At 39.7% G+C, this 16,503-nt stretch overlaps 1 protein-coding gene across 3 annotated transcripts; it reads right to left on the minus strand.

The window, feature by feature from the left end:
- Positions 1-887: 887 nt before the first annotated feature.
- On the minus strand, positions 888-16,274 carry LOC135462831 (acidic leucine-rich nuclear phosphoprotein 32 family member B-like). Of its 3 annotated transcripts, none has more exons than XM_064740112.1 (8): positions 16,036-16,274; positions 8,462-8,605; positions 7,685-7,804; positions 7,066-7,225; positions 6,459-6,527; positions 5,140-5,264; positions 2,004-2,115; positions 888-1,526 (listed from the first exon to the last, which is right to left on the minus strand). In XM_064740112.1, the coding sequence occupies exons 1-8, from the start codon at positions 16,081-16,083 to the stop codon at positions 1,462-1,464; spliced, it is 843 nt and encodes a 280-aa protein (XP_064596182.1). In that variant the 5' UTR covers positions 16,084-16,274; the 3' UTR covers positions 888-1,461. The 3 variants fall into 3 exon arrangements, with proteins under 3 accessions (XP_064596182.1, XP_064596183.1, XP_064596181.1); XM_064740113.1 differs by lacking the exon at positions 16,036-16,274 and adding an exon at positions 10,849-11,034 and having other exon boundaries at positions 5,176-5,264; XM_064740111.1 differs by lacking the exon at positions 16,036-16,274 and adding an exon at positions 10,849-11,034.
- Between the last annotated feature and the right edge of the window lie 229 nt (positions 16,275-16,503).

Consider the following 16,503-nt stretch of genomic DNA (forward strand, 5'->3'; position numbering starts at 1 on the left):
TCATAAAGTGAAACATAAAAACAAAGCCAGGAACAGTTGAAACAAAGTTCTCAAAAGTTTTCCCAAAGATCGGTCAAAGTTAATTTAACTGTACAAAGAGGACAGTTCCAGGTCTATCTCTGGCCCTGTGGAATACGACAGATCAGGTCTGAGTGCTCCTAGTCTTACATTCATGAATGTCAGACCGAACTGGATGAAAACAAGAAAATGATGACGATAAGAACAATGTGAAGAACTAGTCTTGTCGGAGAGAGGGAAGCCGAATTCATGTACTGACCATTCTCTGTATTTCTGTGTCAGAAATTCACAGAGGCATTCTCTACATTCTGTTGGCCATCAACCTTCTGTTCTCCACAATGTGGGACTATCCATGTATGAACTATGACCTTCGACCTCACGAGATCAACAAATTTTCTCTGATCAGTATCGAATCTCATGAAGATTCCTTTGTCAAAATTATCAAAATCTTGGATGATTAGTTTTGCACAACACTGCATTTTCCTCCTCCATCTCTTTTTGCCCCCTTCCTCTGTACTTTATAATGAAAGGTGATGGTGGGTAGGCATTTATTTCAAACTCTACTCAAGAAAAAAAAAACAGAAAAGACATACAATTCTTGTAAACTTGTAGCATTTCTGTAACAAATATAAAATTGTAAAGCAGAATAGAACTTTAAAGTCATTAGTGATAAAACTCTACAGGTGGATATAGTTCATGTCTCTGCTCCCTTGTTCTAACAAGAGGACCACTCTGAGTTTGGGGGTGGGGTGGGAGATGGGGGATCTTTAACCCCTACCCCATAAGTCATAAATTCCCCTTGTGCTCTTTGAATACAATAACACAGAAGTGGGGGCAAAAATGGGGAAAAAAAAAAAAAAAAAAAAAAAAAACAACAACAACAGCCATAAAACAATTCAAGAAAAATAATCCAATGCAAAAGTTGGTCTCCATGGTTTAAAAGTCACTTCTGCACTTGATGAAATTTAGCTTGCAGTCAGTTTACAGTAGGCTTCCCGTGTCCGAGAGTGGATCACGTCAAGCTTTTCTGTGGAAACAGACGATGTGGATGACTCATGTGTGAATGACGGACCTATATAATACAAGAAATGGGGGATTATCCAGAATCCCTGTTACCAGGGAAACGGCCTTGAACTAAGACCTTCACCCATGACCTCGCGCTTTCTCCTGGCACTTCCTCACACTCTCCTCCTACATCTGATGGTTTTGTCGTCAAGAGAACAGGGGGCTGGCTGAAAGTCACACAAGAGACGGAGTCCAACAATTCGAGACAGTTCCGTGAAACTCCAAAACGCATCTTTCTCGAGCGACTGCCGTGTCTTGGTGCCGGCAACCAGCCAATCAAATCCCTCTATTTAGTTATGATACACATGGGCACAATGCTTTGTACAAATAGGAGTTCAGAATGATTCAACAGTTTGTGTGCGAATGTGGTCGCTATGGTTACTCCACGTCACCGCCTTCCCCGTCTTCTAACTTGCGCTTTTTTCCTCGGGGTGATTCCTCTTCTGAAATTGAAACAAAACCGTCATGTTTTACTTCTGTTTATTTATATGATTGTTGTTTAATGCTATAAGGACTAAATTTTCTACCTACACAATGGCAGCTACTTTTATCAATAGGAGACTCAAGGAAGAGCTACACCGAAAGTCCAAATGACAATAGAACACATCAATTTCTTCTGTGACATTAAAGTGCATGTGTACTTCAGCACACATGCACAACACTTTAGCATGTTTCATCAGTACACGATAATTCTGATAGAATCAGACTATCCAACCCCATGTATCAATGCCCCAAGAATACAACATGAGGCGTCTTCACCACACTAACCATAACGGTTGACCATGTATCAATGCCCCAAGAATACAACAGGGAGTGTCTTCACCACACTACTCATAACCATTGACCATGTATCAACGCCTTGAGCACACAAGATGAATACACAACAGTGGTGAAACATACAGCAAAGGGAGATAACTGACCTTCATCTTCCTCTTCCTCATCTTCCTCCTCTTGGCCTTCACCATCCTCCTCACCCTCAAGGTCATCGTCATCATCATCACCAGGGTTGAAATCCTCCTCGTCTTCCTCGTCCTACAACAAGTACAAAAACACTGAAAACATCTCGCTACATTTCAGAGGGAACTTTGGGCCGCGAACCATCAATCTGTTAAAAATATGTTATGTAGAAGAAGACATGAATCTGGTACCTGGATTTAGAAAAATCTTTAAAAAGGCCCACTCAAAGTGTGCTTGGTGCACTGTTTTGCTGTAAGGAATCAGTGTAAAAAAAAAAAAAAAAAAAAAAAATATAACCTTCCTTAAGCAAAACATTGCAACTGTAGCTGTGCTTGAGCCTTTGACTCGAGTCTTGAGGCGTTTTGATAAATACGGGTTCTTGGGCCTTTCAACAAGGAACTCTTAAGACAACAGTAAACTGTTTTGAAGTTTTCAAGCTAAGTGTAGGACAGTTTTGGGAGCTTAAGGCCTCATAGCCAGGACATACGCAGCTACCATTTCGAGATCACAACTGAATCAAGTGTTACATATATTATACAGCCCCTGGCCCTTGAGATTTTCCCTCTGAACTTGGAGCAGGGCCACTAGAAAGGAAATCCCTGTCTGCTACAGTAACATTCACCTGGTGTTTATGCAGGTCAGTTGTAGGTCTTCAAATCATGGGTACTCATTGCCCAATGCTCTTAACCTGCACATTCATCATTCCTGCGTTTCACTGCTACTATCTGGCTCCAGATTTCAACACCTGACCCCCCTTATCCTTTACAAGGGCAATGCTACTATCTGGCTCCAGATTTCAACACCTGACCCCCCTTATCCTTTACAAGGGCAATTATCATGCTATGATGGTTAGTTACTTCACTAGTTCCCCTCACTTTTCAGAACATCTTTTTCACATCCTCTTAAGATCTTGAGTTGCCTAGCTTTTCCAGAAGTTTCAAGATTTCAAAAGTTGCATGAACCTTTAGATTTATTGCACAAAGAGATCAACACCAAGAGATTGACATAAACTGCTTCAAGGTATGTATAGTACAAATAAACAATATAAACAATACTGGATGTTGAAACTGGACACTGAGTAATCAGGCACTTTAAAGGACTTATTCTAGCAGAAAAACTCATTTTAAAGCCAGACCAACTTTGACTAGTCTCCCTTTGATCTTTGACCTAGGATTGACCAGGTAAGTACTATATACATACCTCCTTCCACATTTTAAAGTTTAACAGTCATTTTTTAAGAATTCGCATGACTGGCATACTTTAGACCATTTCAAGATCTGAATTATCTAATGTTTGTATTTGAAAGTCAAGAGTTTTATAGCCAGCAAGGTGCCTGCTGTAAAAAGCTGCCTTGTCCCAGCGAATGTGTAGTTTACCATTTCCATTCAAACCACAAGTAATAAGTCAACTATATTTAACTGGCCCCCTACCTAATAAATTTTGATAAATTCACTTTCTCTGATTCACTTCGAGGTCCAGCACAGTGTCCGTACACTCTGAATACTTGCAGACTCTTCATTGATTTAAATTACATATCACTTTCCTCCAACTTTACCTTCTTAATTGATTAAAAAGACAAACAAAAGCCTTTGTTATGGATAATACCTTGTCAAAATCAACTCTCACCTAACTGGACATGCCAACACTTGAACTCTGCCCAATAACATCATGAAATGGCCATATTAATGCACAAAGAGCAAAGCTGACGTTGCATGGAAGAGAATCTTCCCCATTAAAAAAAGCTGAAATTTCTTCTGCCAGCTGAATCCCATCAGCTCAAGAAGACGATTAGTTTTGGCTAGTATGGTCAAATACTAGAAAATAGAAAAATCCTGACTTCCCTAAGAATCCACAGAAATCAGCTGACAGTTCTTGTCCTTGATGTCTGACGCAGGTGAGAACAGGTTCTATTATCACTGAACACAACATTGCCCAATGCTCCAACCAGCAATGTCATCCCTCCTGCTCAGGACACTGCCCAATGCTCCAACCAGCCATGTCATCCCCCCTGCTCACGACACCGCCCAATGCTCCAACCAGCAATGCCATCCCCCCTGCTCACGACACTGCTCAATGCTCCAACCAGCAATGTCATCCCCCCTGCTCACGACACTGCCCAAGGCTCCAACGAGCAATGCCATCCCCCCTGCTCACGACACCGCCCAATGCTCCAACCAGCAATGTCATCCCCCCTGCTCACGACACTGCCCAATGCTCCAACCAGCAATGTCATCCCCCCTGCTCACGACACCGCCCAATGCTCCAACCAGCAATGTCATCCCCCCTGCTCACGACACTGCCCAATGCTCCAACCAGCAATGCCATCCCCCCTGCTCACGACACTGCCCAATGCTCCAACCAGCAAGGTCACCCCCCTCCCCCTGCTCACAACACTGCCCAATGCTCCAACCAGCAAGGTCACCCCCTGCTCACAACACTGCCCAATGCTCCAACCAGCAATGCCATCCCCCCTGCTCACGACACCGCCCAATGCTCCAACCAGCAATGCCATCCCCCCTGCTCACGACACTGCCCAATGCTCCAACCAGCAATGTCATCCCCCCTGCTCACGACACTGCCCAATGCTCCAACCAGCAATGTCATCCCTCCTGCTCACGACACTGCCAAATTCCTCGTGCTCAACTAACAAATCTATTCTTATCTCTGTTATCTTAAATAGTGCCGCTGATAACATGAATCTGTTATTATCTTCAATAGTGCCGCTGGTGACAACCTCAGCAAACAGACAATTCATATCATGATGTCAGGGAGGAGACCCTTTGTCAAAACTGGTACACATGTAACTGCACAAAAGTACTGTCCAAAAACATATGGAGGCAAAGAAAATTCTTTAACAATTGATCACTCAATGGATTTCAAAAATTTACCTCTCAAATTTATAAATGGAGTTTTTTTTTTTAAATGAAATTTGCCTCTAATGTGCTGAGCATTAACCCTTTGCTAAAGCACTGGAAGGATTTCTTCTTCATTTTAGCCAAAGCCAGCCATACTGTTTGAGTTTGGAGTTAGTGACACTGCACACACTGGTTTAGAACAACAGGTAAATCTACATCTAGGCAAATAGATGAATACACTAACATCCAAATTCTCCTTCAGCAAATGGTCAAGACCAACCTCTCCTTCCTCTGCTATAATCTCATCATCATCGTCATCATTGTCATTGTCTTCATCATCATCGTCTTCATCCTCGTCTTCTTCATCATCTGAAACAAGGGAGACAATCTACATGTCATGCATGCAACTACAGTCTACTCCATGTACAAACTGGTGATAAATGATCATAGGGGAAACCTTCAGGAGCTACTCCAGTGCCAAGTTGTGCGTACCTTGAAATTGTTAAATGATAAGGATTGAGTTAGTCAGAATGGCTTATTAAAACAGCTGTTGTAGGCTTCAGATGTTTTCTGTCAATTCTGATTTTGCTGGGAGTGTAGTCTGTGGTTTTCCAATACAGAATGATGTAGTGCTTTAACACCAACCTGAAAGTCGTTAGGAAGAAACCTTAGTAACGGTTTAATGATGGTTTAGTTTACTGTCTGATGTAGTGCTCTAAACTGTGGGTGGGATGGCTGGGATAAGAGGGAAATTACACTGGCACAGGAACGGATGGCCAGGAAAAAGTCTGAATATTCTAAAGAAAATCCGAAAATACTTCACCCTACGACATTAGCAATCACCTGTTCCAACAAAATCACCTGTTCCAACAAAATCACCTGCTTTCGTATTTTGGTTTTTTTTTTAAAATTGTAAACAAAAAAGTCTGAAATCAGCCAATTGGAGGAAAATTCCCATGCCTCATGATTACATGATGTGACTAACACCCTCTCCTCCCCAAATCATACTGTACCCAGGCTAGAAGGAATGGAGTGGCGTAGTTATCTTTCCATTAACCATGAAATCTCTTTATTCTCAACAAAGTACAGGGACAAGCACAACACTAATGCACTCCATATTTTTAAGTTAACTGTTCTGAACATTCCCATAGCAACCAGACTGAGGTTATCCTGTCAGAATTATTCCCACATAATGATGCAGAATAAGTACATCAAGGGAGATAACTCAAATTATTGTCATTGGGTATTGGCTAGAATATCTGCTGCAACTCATTTGTAACAGACTTGACATCACAACCCATCAAAATTGTTCTCAAACTGCAAAACAACATAATCTGATCTCAACAAAAGGCAAGCAAGTCTAAACACTGGACTAAGGTCCAGTTCCAACAGGAGAAGAGAAAGCTCTCCCCTGCCTACTACAAAAATGAAGAGAAAGCTACCAAAAGTTTACCATACATATTCACCAAGAATACTAAACTCTAACAAAAAATTATAAAAAAAAAGAACAAAATCCTACGTACTTTAGAGGACTTTTTAAGAAGTTTTAGATGAGTTTCTTACCATCACTATTGACACCGCCATCCTCCACTTCATCATCGTCTCCCTCACCATCTTCATCATCATTCTCACCTGAAGGACACACACAGAATTTTACACACCTTGTACGCAGGATTATAAGTTTACAGACTGGGTTGTGGTCCACCACCTCTGCATGGTCTAACACTTTCAAAGTTCAGGGGTGGGGATGGGAGTGGGAGATGGGGGCTAATTTTTGTGACAACACTAAAATTAATGAATTAAAGAATTGCCCTCTGAACACTTAATTTGTCTCAAAATTATTTTTAATATATTTCACATTTATTTCATTGTGTTTCACGCAGCAGTCAAGAATATTTCACTTCTACGATGACTGTCACACTTTCCCACGTACATTTCTCACCTACTGAATTAGATTGAAATAAAAGAATGCTTAACAGAATTTTTGTAAAAAAACTATGCATGTATGTATGCTTGGGGCTTAACGTCATACTTAATTTTTCTAGTGAAAATGTAACCTGTTGGGTGGGATGTTTTTTTCAGTAGTTAGGTAGGGTTACCACAGATAAACAAACTTTTAATTTAGCCACCATTCCTAAAAAAACAACAAAATGGAAGTGGAAGATGTTACCATCTTCTTCGTCCTCATCATCAGCCTCTTTGTCGTCTTGATCGTAACCATCTAAGTACTGAAGTGACGTCACCATCTCAAATACTTTTTCCCTGTAATCCTCTAAGTATGTGACTTCACAGTTGAAAAGGTCAAGACTCTTCAGTGAGGTTAATTTGCCCTGTGAAGAGAGAGAGAAAAACCAAAACATTTAATGTGGATATTTTTATTTACTTATGGTCTTTCGGGCAACTGCAATTTCCAACCACCCACACAAAGGTCGCAAAATGAACTATTCTCATTAGAATAGAGGAGTTTCGAGGTGGAACTCTTATCGATAAAGGTAGAAAAAGTCCAACTGTATCAGGAGAACTATCAAAAATGTTAGGCAACTAAATTTCATCACGTTTACTATAATATGTAAAATGACAAATATTTTGGATATATTTTCTCCCCATAAAAAAAAAAAGTTTTCAAATCATTAAACTGGAAGGTAAATTATTAACATTTATTCCTTCAGTTTGACACGCATAAGCTTTAAGTGGGGTGGCTGATGCAAACTATGCCTTATACAAGATTAACCTGCTCCAAACTTGGTAGGAATCAACGCCTGAATGTTTGCTGCAGTGTTAGAACTTACCAGTGGTCGTAATGTTTCTAGGTCTTTAATTTTGTTTCCACTAAGACTGAGATGTGTGAGGTTGGGACAGTTAGTCAGGAGATCCAATCCGGAGGAAATTCTGTTATCGCTTAATTCAAGCTGCAAATATGTAGAACAGTGGCAATAAAGATACAAGGTGAAGAACAGTGACAATAAAGATACAAGGTGAAGAACAGTTGCAGTAAGTCCATGCTGAACACCGACAATAAACAGGGTACACATGGAACAGTGACCATAAAATATCCATGATGAACAAGAGGCAATAAAATATCCATGATGAACAAGAGGCAATAAAATATCCATGATGAACAAGAGGCAATAAAACATCCATGACGAACACTCTCATGATACGCACGGTACAGAGGCAATAAAACATCCATGATGAACACTGTCGTGATATGCATGGAACAGTGACCATAAGCATTTATAATGAACAGAAGAGGCAATAAAACAAGGAACTAAACCACACAACCTGATTAGATGATTTTAGCTACGGATTTGAATTCCATTCCTGAAGTCCTACACACTAACTAACTGAGCACCTCACAAATATAAATGTGGTTTGTTGTCTTGTCTGTTTCATAATTTATACTGCAATCACAACTCATTTTCTAGTATGAGCATTTCCAAATGACGTGGCTTAACATACAAGAAGTAAACTTCTCTCATTCCCTTTAAATTTCTCCTCCATTTGCAATTCTGACAGAGTTTTAATTTTAACAAGGCGAAATTTTATATCTCATATTGAGGGCTTACCTTCTTTAACTTTGGTAACTCTGGCAAATTTTTCAGTGACGTCAAGCCAACATTTATCAGACTGAGGGATTCCAAATTTGTGAATTCTTTTGTTAGACCTTCAATTTGCATGCCCCGACAGTTGTCCAAATTCAAATCTGTCACCTAGAAGTTGAAGAAAAAACATAATACTAGAGTACATGTATAACATGAACAACTGTGAATAATTACTGGCCAAAGGTGTTAAACGTGCAGAGATTCCATCTCATACTGCAGAAATATTGCACAGCCAGATGCATTTAATGAATGACTTAAAATTGTTGAAAATATTGATCAAACAAACTTATCGTTAAAAACGCACTGGCCAGAGGAAGTATTTTTGTGGTACACAGTTGTGTTCACAGCATGAGCATATCTCTGCATTCTTAATGGTTTAAATATCAGAATAATGTCCAAAATATATTAAAATATGTAGCTGTTTTTTTCTCATTTATTGGTCTTCTAGAATGAGTTGCTGTTTTGCCTGTTGTAAAGCCATACCACCATTGACCTTGTCATGTTGTAGCCGAACACTCCGCCATGCGATCGCATTAACATAATTTATGCAGTCCCGGGCCCTAAGTCACGTGGTACGAAATTACACACCGCTAAAACTGTCTTTCTGGAGAACAGAAACACTCTCACAGACCCATTTCCACCAAAAACACATCTACCGGCTACAAATTCACTTTAGCCATCTTAATTCCGTTCTAATTTTCGGTAAAACTGTCCCAAATCGGCGTGGAAAGCGGCAGCGAATACTAATGAGCTAGGGCTGGCTATGGTTGTTCCGCACGCGCTCGGCGGCTCAGAACAAAGACGAGCCTCGGCGTTGCTGCCACGTCTTTGAACCTAGTCTCCATTTTCAATCTTTTTTCCCCGTGAAACTAGCATAGCAGTTGGTAAGTTTCCGTCTCGATTCTCTGCGAAACCTCGCTGAATCGGTATTTCCAATCATTTTATCTCGGTATTAACACATAAATCGAGCGAGAACGGTTTAAATTGCGCAGCTGTATCACAAGCGGAGTTCATCTTCTTGAAGTTTCGCCTCAAAATGGCGGACAGCTGAGCTTTCTCCGCTAAGCGCGCCTCGATGACCGACCGGTGACTAAATTATGCTATTCTACTTGCCTGAAGCTAAATGTATGAAAACAAGCAAATTTTTTCATTGATTTCGAGTTAACAGGTACCTCTTTAACAGTTGTCACATGTATTTTGTCTCTAAATGTTTGTAGAAAGTGAGGGAAAATGCTGCCGATCAGATGAAAGTTGCAATCCACACTGTCGCGAGCAAAACTAGGTCAAGTCGTCTCGCGCACAGCGCTGTGCTCTTGTCGTAACTCACATGCAGTGATCATCGATGAGCCAAGCCGTCGCTTTCTATCAATCATCAGTCGTCGTGCAAGAAATTCTAACAGAACACAACGAATATCACTAGCTTCGTACATACAGCGTTGGAATTCACATACAAAATAATCAAAATGGCGGGCGAATAACGAGTTCTTACCCTGGCCACACTCGACTGGAGAAAAATATAATGTCACCTTTGAATTTATATCTTCACGCGAAATGATCGAACAATAAATATTGTCTGCATTATTACGCAATTCGACAAGGCTTATTTCATCACGAAATATTTTCTCTTACATGTCGTCACAATGGCGCACTCGTGCCTTAAAACTGTAATAAAGAAAGCCTTGGTATCCCACATAAAACCTTCTGTTCACTAATATAAATAATATCATTGATATGATAAATAAACAAGTTCTATCAACACACAGCAAACGACTAGCCCAAAGATGAAACAAAATCTGCCATAAAATAGATAATACTTCTGCATTCACACAAAACACTGTATAAAGGCACATGTAATAATGGTGGCAGGTATCTATCCTTACTACCAGGCAAAGCTTTCAGCTTATAATGGGTCATCCAACACACATCCGTGTAAAACTATGTATCAAGTGTCAAGGAGAAATGTACAATCTAATGTGAACCGGTAATTTTTGATGGCAATAACCTCTTGTAGAGAGTTGGAGCTGGCACAACAACGCGAGCTTGTAGTGCTATTGAGGCTGGCGAAAAGGCGCCATATTTGATCTGATTCTGGAGCTGGAGTTGAGAAGTGCCGGTGTGAGTTGACCTCAAACTACAGCCATCTCCCCGCATTTCTCAAAGCGATTGAGGACAAATACTGTCTACCCAAGCCAACAGACGTCTACCGACTGCTATGCTAACCAAGAAGACAATCTACAGACTGAAATAAAAGTTTTATCCCTTACATCATGTCGTCAACACATGTTCCTTTAGAAGCCATGGACCCTTAGAAAAGTTTGACTCGATCACAAATAAATCGCTACAATAACTACCTCGCTGGGATCTTTGCCTCGCTTCTCCAGCTCGATTCGCTCCGTCATCGGCATCGTACTCTTGTTCGACATATTTGCGGTCTCTTAGTTCTTCCGTTTGGCTGGTAATAAGAGAGAAAACAGGGGAACTGGCGTCGTATAATCGTCTAACTTCTCCCTCCCCGCTCGCAGATTTCCACACAAATGCTAGAAGCCTAAGCGCGCGGGGTTGATCAATGGTATATGCAGGGGTCTTTTTATTGGTGGATTTCTCGGACCCCTCGGCCATGTGAGCAGGCTAATACATATTCATTAATTTCTACTGCATATTCATGCACTTACAGCGCCCCCGACCAATCAGCACTCGGTACCGCCCCTGACGTCATTGTTGTTGTGGATTCGGCCAAAAGCACGTGGCTAGAAAACCACGCTGCTTTCAGTGAATTCATAACAAAACTTACTCTAACAGCGTGTAAGCGGGTCTCTAGAAAATAGCACCCTAAACAACATAGAAGTTGTCTCGTAGTTTGCCACGGTGGCGCCTGCTTCTGGTAATCTACATTTCTTACTTTAACGCTAATTCTTTAAAAAGAAATATCTGACAAATACAAAAAGAACATCAACGAGGGATCGTACAACTGTAGTGGGCGTAGCCTATAATACTTAACTGACTGGCATACGGCATATCCAAGGCGTGACTTTGCAAACGCTACAACAGCCTGTCAGCTTGCTCTATTTATAGAATACACAAGTGCAAATCAGTTATTTGCACAAGCTCTTCTCTACAGTTTACACTAACAAAAGGTGCATTTTTCCATTTCCACTACAATTACCTCGAAATGTACCACGTTATATTTCTTCATATATAAATGCAAATGCCAACAGAGCAATTATGGATTTACAGTCTCAAAATGTTAAAAGGCAATCTTTAAAAAATGTTTTCAACTGAATGCGTGTCACAAGAGATTGTAATTGCTGCTCCTATAAAATGCTTAGAAGCAAATACATCATTTTTGTCCTTCCTGGGGATAATTACTGAGTATCTGTCTTACCCCAGGTAATATTTCACATGCATTTCTTGAATGTGAGTATGAAGATATTTAAGAATTCAAGGTCTACAGTTGGAGTGATTGGCCTTGGAATTAATTTCAATAAATAATATTTATATTTACTTATTTACTTGATAGGTGTTTTCCACTGTACTCAAAAATATTTCCCTTATACAATGGCAGCCAGCAATATTGTGGGAGAATCCCATGATCATCCTCTGGTTGGTAATAAATAGTAAAATAAAGACCTGTATTCATAAATAATAATCTCAATGCTAATGCTTGTGTTATCATTTTTGTGAAATAAATGGATGTTTGGAGATTTATATTATAGACTTCGTAACAAGTCAAATTCTCCATACCTCCATTGTTAAGGTCGACTGATCTAATAAATTTGACAGCTCTGTTTTTCTGTAAATTTTGGAATTTTAAAATAACACAGTATGCTATTAGTGCTTTTTTACATTAGTATCCCACATAACAAAATACATGTAGCTGATTCTCTGGGCTATTTCAAGATAATTTTTAAAAGAATTGTGAAAACAAAGAGATAAAGTGGGACATATATTAGACAGCAAAGACACAATTGTATAATTTCACAGAAATGTTAGCAAAGTCTGCTTTTCTCTTCATATTTGAATTTCAAATTCTCACTTATATTTTTTTTTTTGTGAAGTAAGTTTTTCTCATGATGATAAATCAACTATGCATTAAATTTTGGTATTGGACAAAACTTAGAAGAACAAAGTACTGAGCATGATTTTTACGAAATATTCACAACAAAGTTCAGTTTTAAGCAATTGCAATATTTATTTGATTATGTATTTATGCCCAACGCAAGAATATTTCACTAACACGATGGCGGCCAGCGTTATGTTGGGAGGAAACCGGCCTGGAGAAACCAATCACCATCTGCAGGTTGCTGCAGACCTGCCCACGTACAGCTGGATAGTAACCCTTTCTGAGTAGGTCTTGAACACACAGACCATGCATTGGTAAGAGGCTCCTGGGTCATTGCGGCGAGGGGGCACGCTACCAACCACCTCGGCAACTGAATATGATTGGTTTTCTGAATTTCTGGGGTTTTATGTTGAGTAATGTTTGAAAACCTCCTGTTGAAGTTATTGACATAGATATAGATATCATACATTATGAAGTTATTGACAGTACTGAAACAAGTCATCACAAAGACAGATATCATACATTATGAAATGTAATTCAGTTATTAATCTGATAATTCAAAAATTTTAGTACACAACTTTGCACAATACATTTGAATAATGAGGACAGTTCTGCGGCTAATCCTACCTGGATTTTATGTCGTACATTGTTTGGTTGATATAGTGACTATTTTTGGACATAGGTCACGATTAGAGGCTAGTCCTCTTTTACACAGAGATTAATATGAGATTATCATCATTTCTTTACAACTAAGTGGGGCAAATCAGGGAAGTGTAATAATTTCATGTTTTTTTGGAAAATGATGGAAATTTAATTTGATTAGCACCTATGGCTTTTGGTGCTTTTGCTCAATTGCTGTGCTGGATAAACAAAAAGCCAAAGAGTATTTACCCTAAATGACCACAAATTTCGTCCATGACTAACTTGCCCATTTTTCCTGGTTCTGGGAGTTCTATCGATGTTTTGAGGTTTGCTTGGAGCATGGGATGATGTTCTACCGGAAAATTGTAAGTTTCACCACCCAAAATAATATCTTGTGACATTTATTTGTCTTTAAACATGCACTTTTATGCGCAAAATTTTAGGTCATTTAGGGTATTTATTTAACAATTCTTTTATCTGGCTACATTTTACGTATGGATGATGTCAGGTTTAGAGCTTGCTGAAAGTGCCATACCTCCACAGGTATTTGGAAATTCTTTCTGCAGAATTACAGTGACTTTCTATTATCATTCCTGTTTCACCTTTGCACATGTCTTCATCTTTAGTTTAACACAACAGTAGTCTACAAAATCTTGTCTAACGCTTGCTTTAGTGTGGCATTTTAGCCAGAAGGAGATTTTGGTGTGACCTTACATCACCACTGTACTGAGTCTTTGACAGACAATTAGCATGCAAGCGCGTTGAGTTTGCCTGGCAGTTGAAGGGTGCAGTTCATACCAAAATTCTCTGCCATTAGTTTCCATAACTTTAGTGTTTCTCTCCTCAGGTAAGACGCTCTATGCTTAGAAACCAAGCCTCGTATTTCGTTAAACCGATTCTTTCGTTTCGGCAGTTCACACCAAACCTATCTGCCATTAGTTTTCATAACCTTGGTGTTTTCTCTTACCAGGTCATTCTGTCTTGTAGGCTACAGCTCAATAAAGAATTACTGCCAGTCAATTATTGATTTATTTATTTATTTATTTGATTAGTGTTTTACGCCACACACATGAATATTTCACTTATACAAAGGCAGCCAGCATTATGGTGGGAAGAAACCGGCAAGAGCCCGGACGAAACCCACGACCATCTGCAGGTTGCTGCCAGATCTTCCCACTTACAGCCAGAGAGGAAGCCAGCATGAGCTGGACTTGACTGCCAGTCAATCATCAACAGCTTGTCTTGTTCCATTGCTATCCTAGTCTGGAAAGTCTCGTGCGACACAGATCTGCAGCAGAGTTTAGATTTGAACACAAAACCTCTTGCGTTGAAAACTGCATTATTACACTAATGATTTAAACAACTGTCTGATGGACATTTTATGTTTTTGTAGTTTACTACCTACAAGTTGTATGGTTACAGGTATTTTTTGACTGTGGTGTTAACAAGGCTTATGTAATGCCACTATCTGAGTGCTGTCAATGTTTCACTGCCCGTGCTACATGTGTACCTAGACATCATCTAAATTCATGGGGAAGACAAACTCAAGGACGACCTGCACAGAAGGTCCAAATGGCAGTGGAACGCATCGTTTTGTTCTTTGACGTTGCAGTGCGTGTGTACTTCATATATTACACACTAATAAATTGTGACGTAATAATGGAAAGAACAAATGAGTTCGCAGTTTTGGACCGTCTTGCTTCAGGCAGGAAGGAGTTTTAGGAGTTCCCCATATAACTTTACATCACGGGTAAATATCTGATCACTTAACAGGAGGTTAGTAATTCTGATCAGACAATCCCTTTATAACTTCAAACAGCTCAATCCTCAAAGTGCCAGACCTGGATTTGATTTCACACCCTGACTATGTAAATGGCTGGATAGAAATAATAATACATTTATGTTAATTGTTCATTTAAACTACAACATTCCTACTGGTTTATAGTTTAATATTGGCATTGAAAATATCCTGAGTCATTCTGTTCAAAACTTCTAAATAATTCAAAATTACGTAAATATCGTAAAATTTAACAAACATCCTTGTTACCACAGAAATATGAATGCTTTGGCTAACTTGTGCATGACACTATGAAGCAACTGTGTTATTACAGGTAGATCTAAAACATAATCCTGTATAGCTACCATCAGTATGGCTGCCATTGCCATCCAATATGGCTGCCATCATTAGGGCATGCCAAACTTCCATAATGCTTAAGCCCTACAGTGTGAAAATGATTGACTTCAATTCGATTTTATGTCAAAAATGGCCACTAATGATGCCATTCTAGCACAATTAAATCCTCCAAAACTGAGAATGGTTTTCTTTATGTTTTATTTAGAAATGTGATCCAATGACTCCATTAAGGTTTTATAAATGGAATTAGCAGACAAATCCGCATGCAATTTGATTAATTTTGATAAATTGAAAGTTGTCGTATTTGTCTTGAGATTTGGTGGATCTTAACTTCAACGGAAGAAAAATAGGTCTAATACAACTTGCACATGAAATCTTACAATTCGCAATTTTAAATCAATGTTTCAGTTATCAAAGTAAAGACTGCAAATATCATATTTCAAGCTAAGGACCAAAACACCACATTGTTCACAAGTAATGATTTTGTTTGGGGGCATGTCCCCAAGGTTACCAGGTCCACGCCCCCTACCCATTGTCCACCTTGGCGGTGCGAAAAGCAACAACTTAATTTTCCCGCCGTGTCTCGAGCTGGTCATGTGACCCATTGCTCACACAGTGGGACGATCCTTTGTTGAATCCGTAATCTGAGCAAAGGCAGAGTTTCATGGAAAATATGCGGTTATTTGTGAAAATATCCCTTACCTGGTGCTTCCTGAGGCACTGGCTAGGGAACCCGTCTTCTCCATCCATGTATATTGTTCATTTTTGCTGAAATATGACTTTTACAGCACGGCCAAATTGAATCTTCAGAAAATCGCGAGTAACGCAACATTTTGCCGTTAAAAAAGCTTATTTTGTCCACTGCGACACAAAAGGTACAATATTCCTTCGTAAGACGTCGGAATTTGTCGGGTTTTATAAAATTTCGGCCGCAAACTGGCTCGCCAACTAGTTTCATTCACACCCAATTTCAATATGGACGCCGTTCGCAGCATTCCACAGTTGTAGAGTGTAGAGAGCAGTGGCGGTGTAGATAGAGCATTACAGACTACCCCCCTCTAGCGAGGAAATGAAGTCCCTCGCCACTACACGGCCTTAGCTCAGTCTCCTTCTGCTCGCTCGCTCACTTCAACGACGGCAGTCAAACTAACGGGGTGGTTTCAGATTGTT

Source organism: Liolophura sinensis, chromosome 2 (assembly GCF_032854445.1).
Source record: "Liolophura sinensis isolate JHLJ2023 chromosome 2, CUHK_Ljap_v2, whole genome shotgun sequence".
Lineage (NCBI taxonomy): Eukaryota > Metazoa > Mollusca > Polyplacophora > Chitonida > Chitonidae > Liolophura > Liolophura sinensis.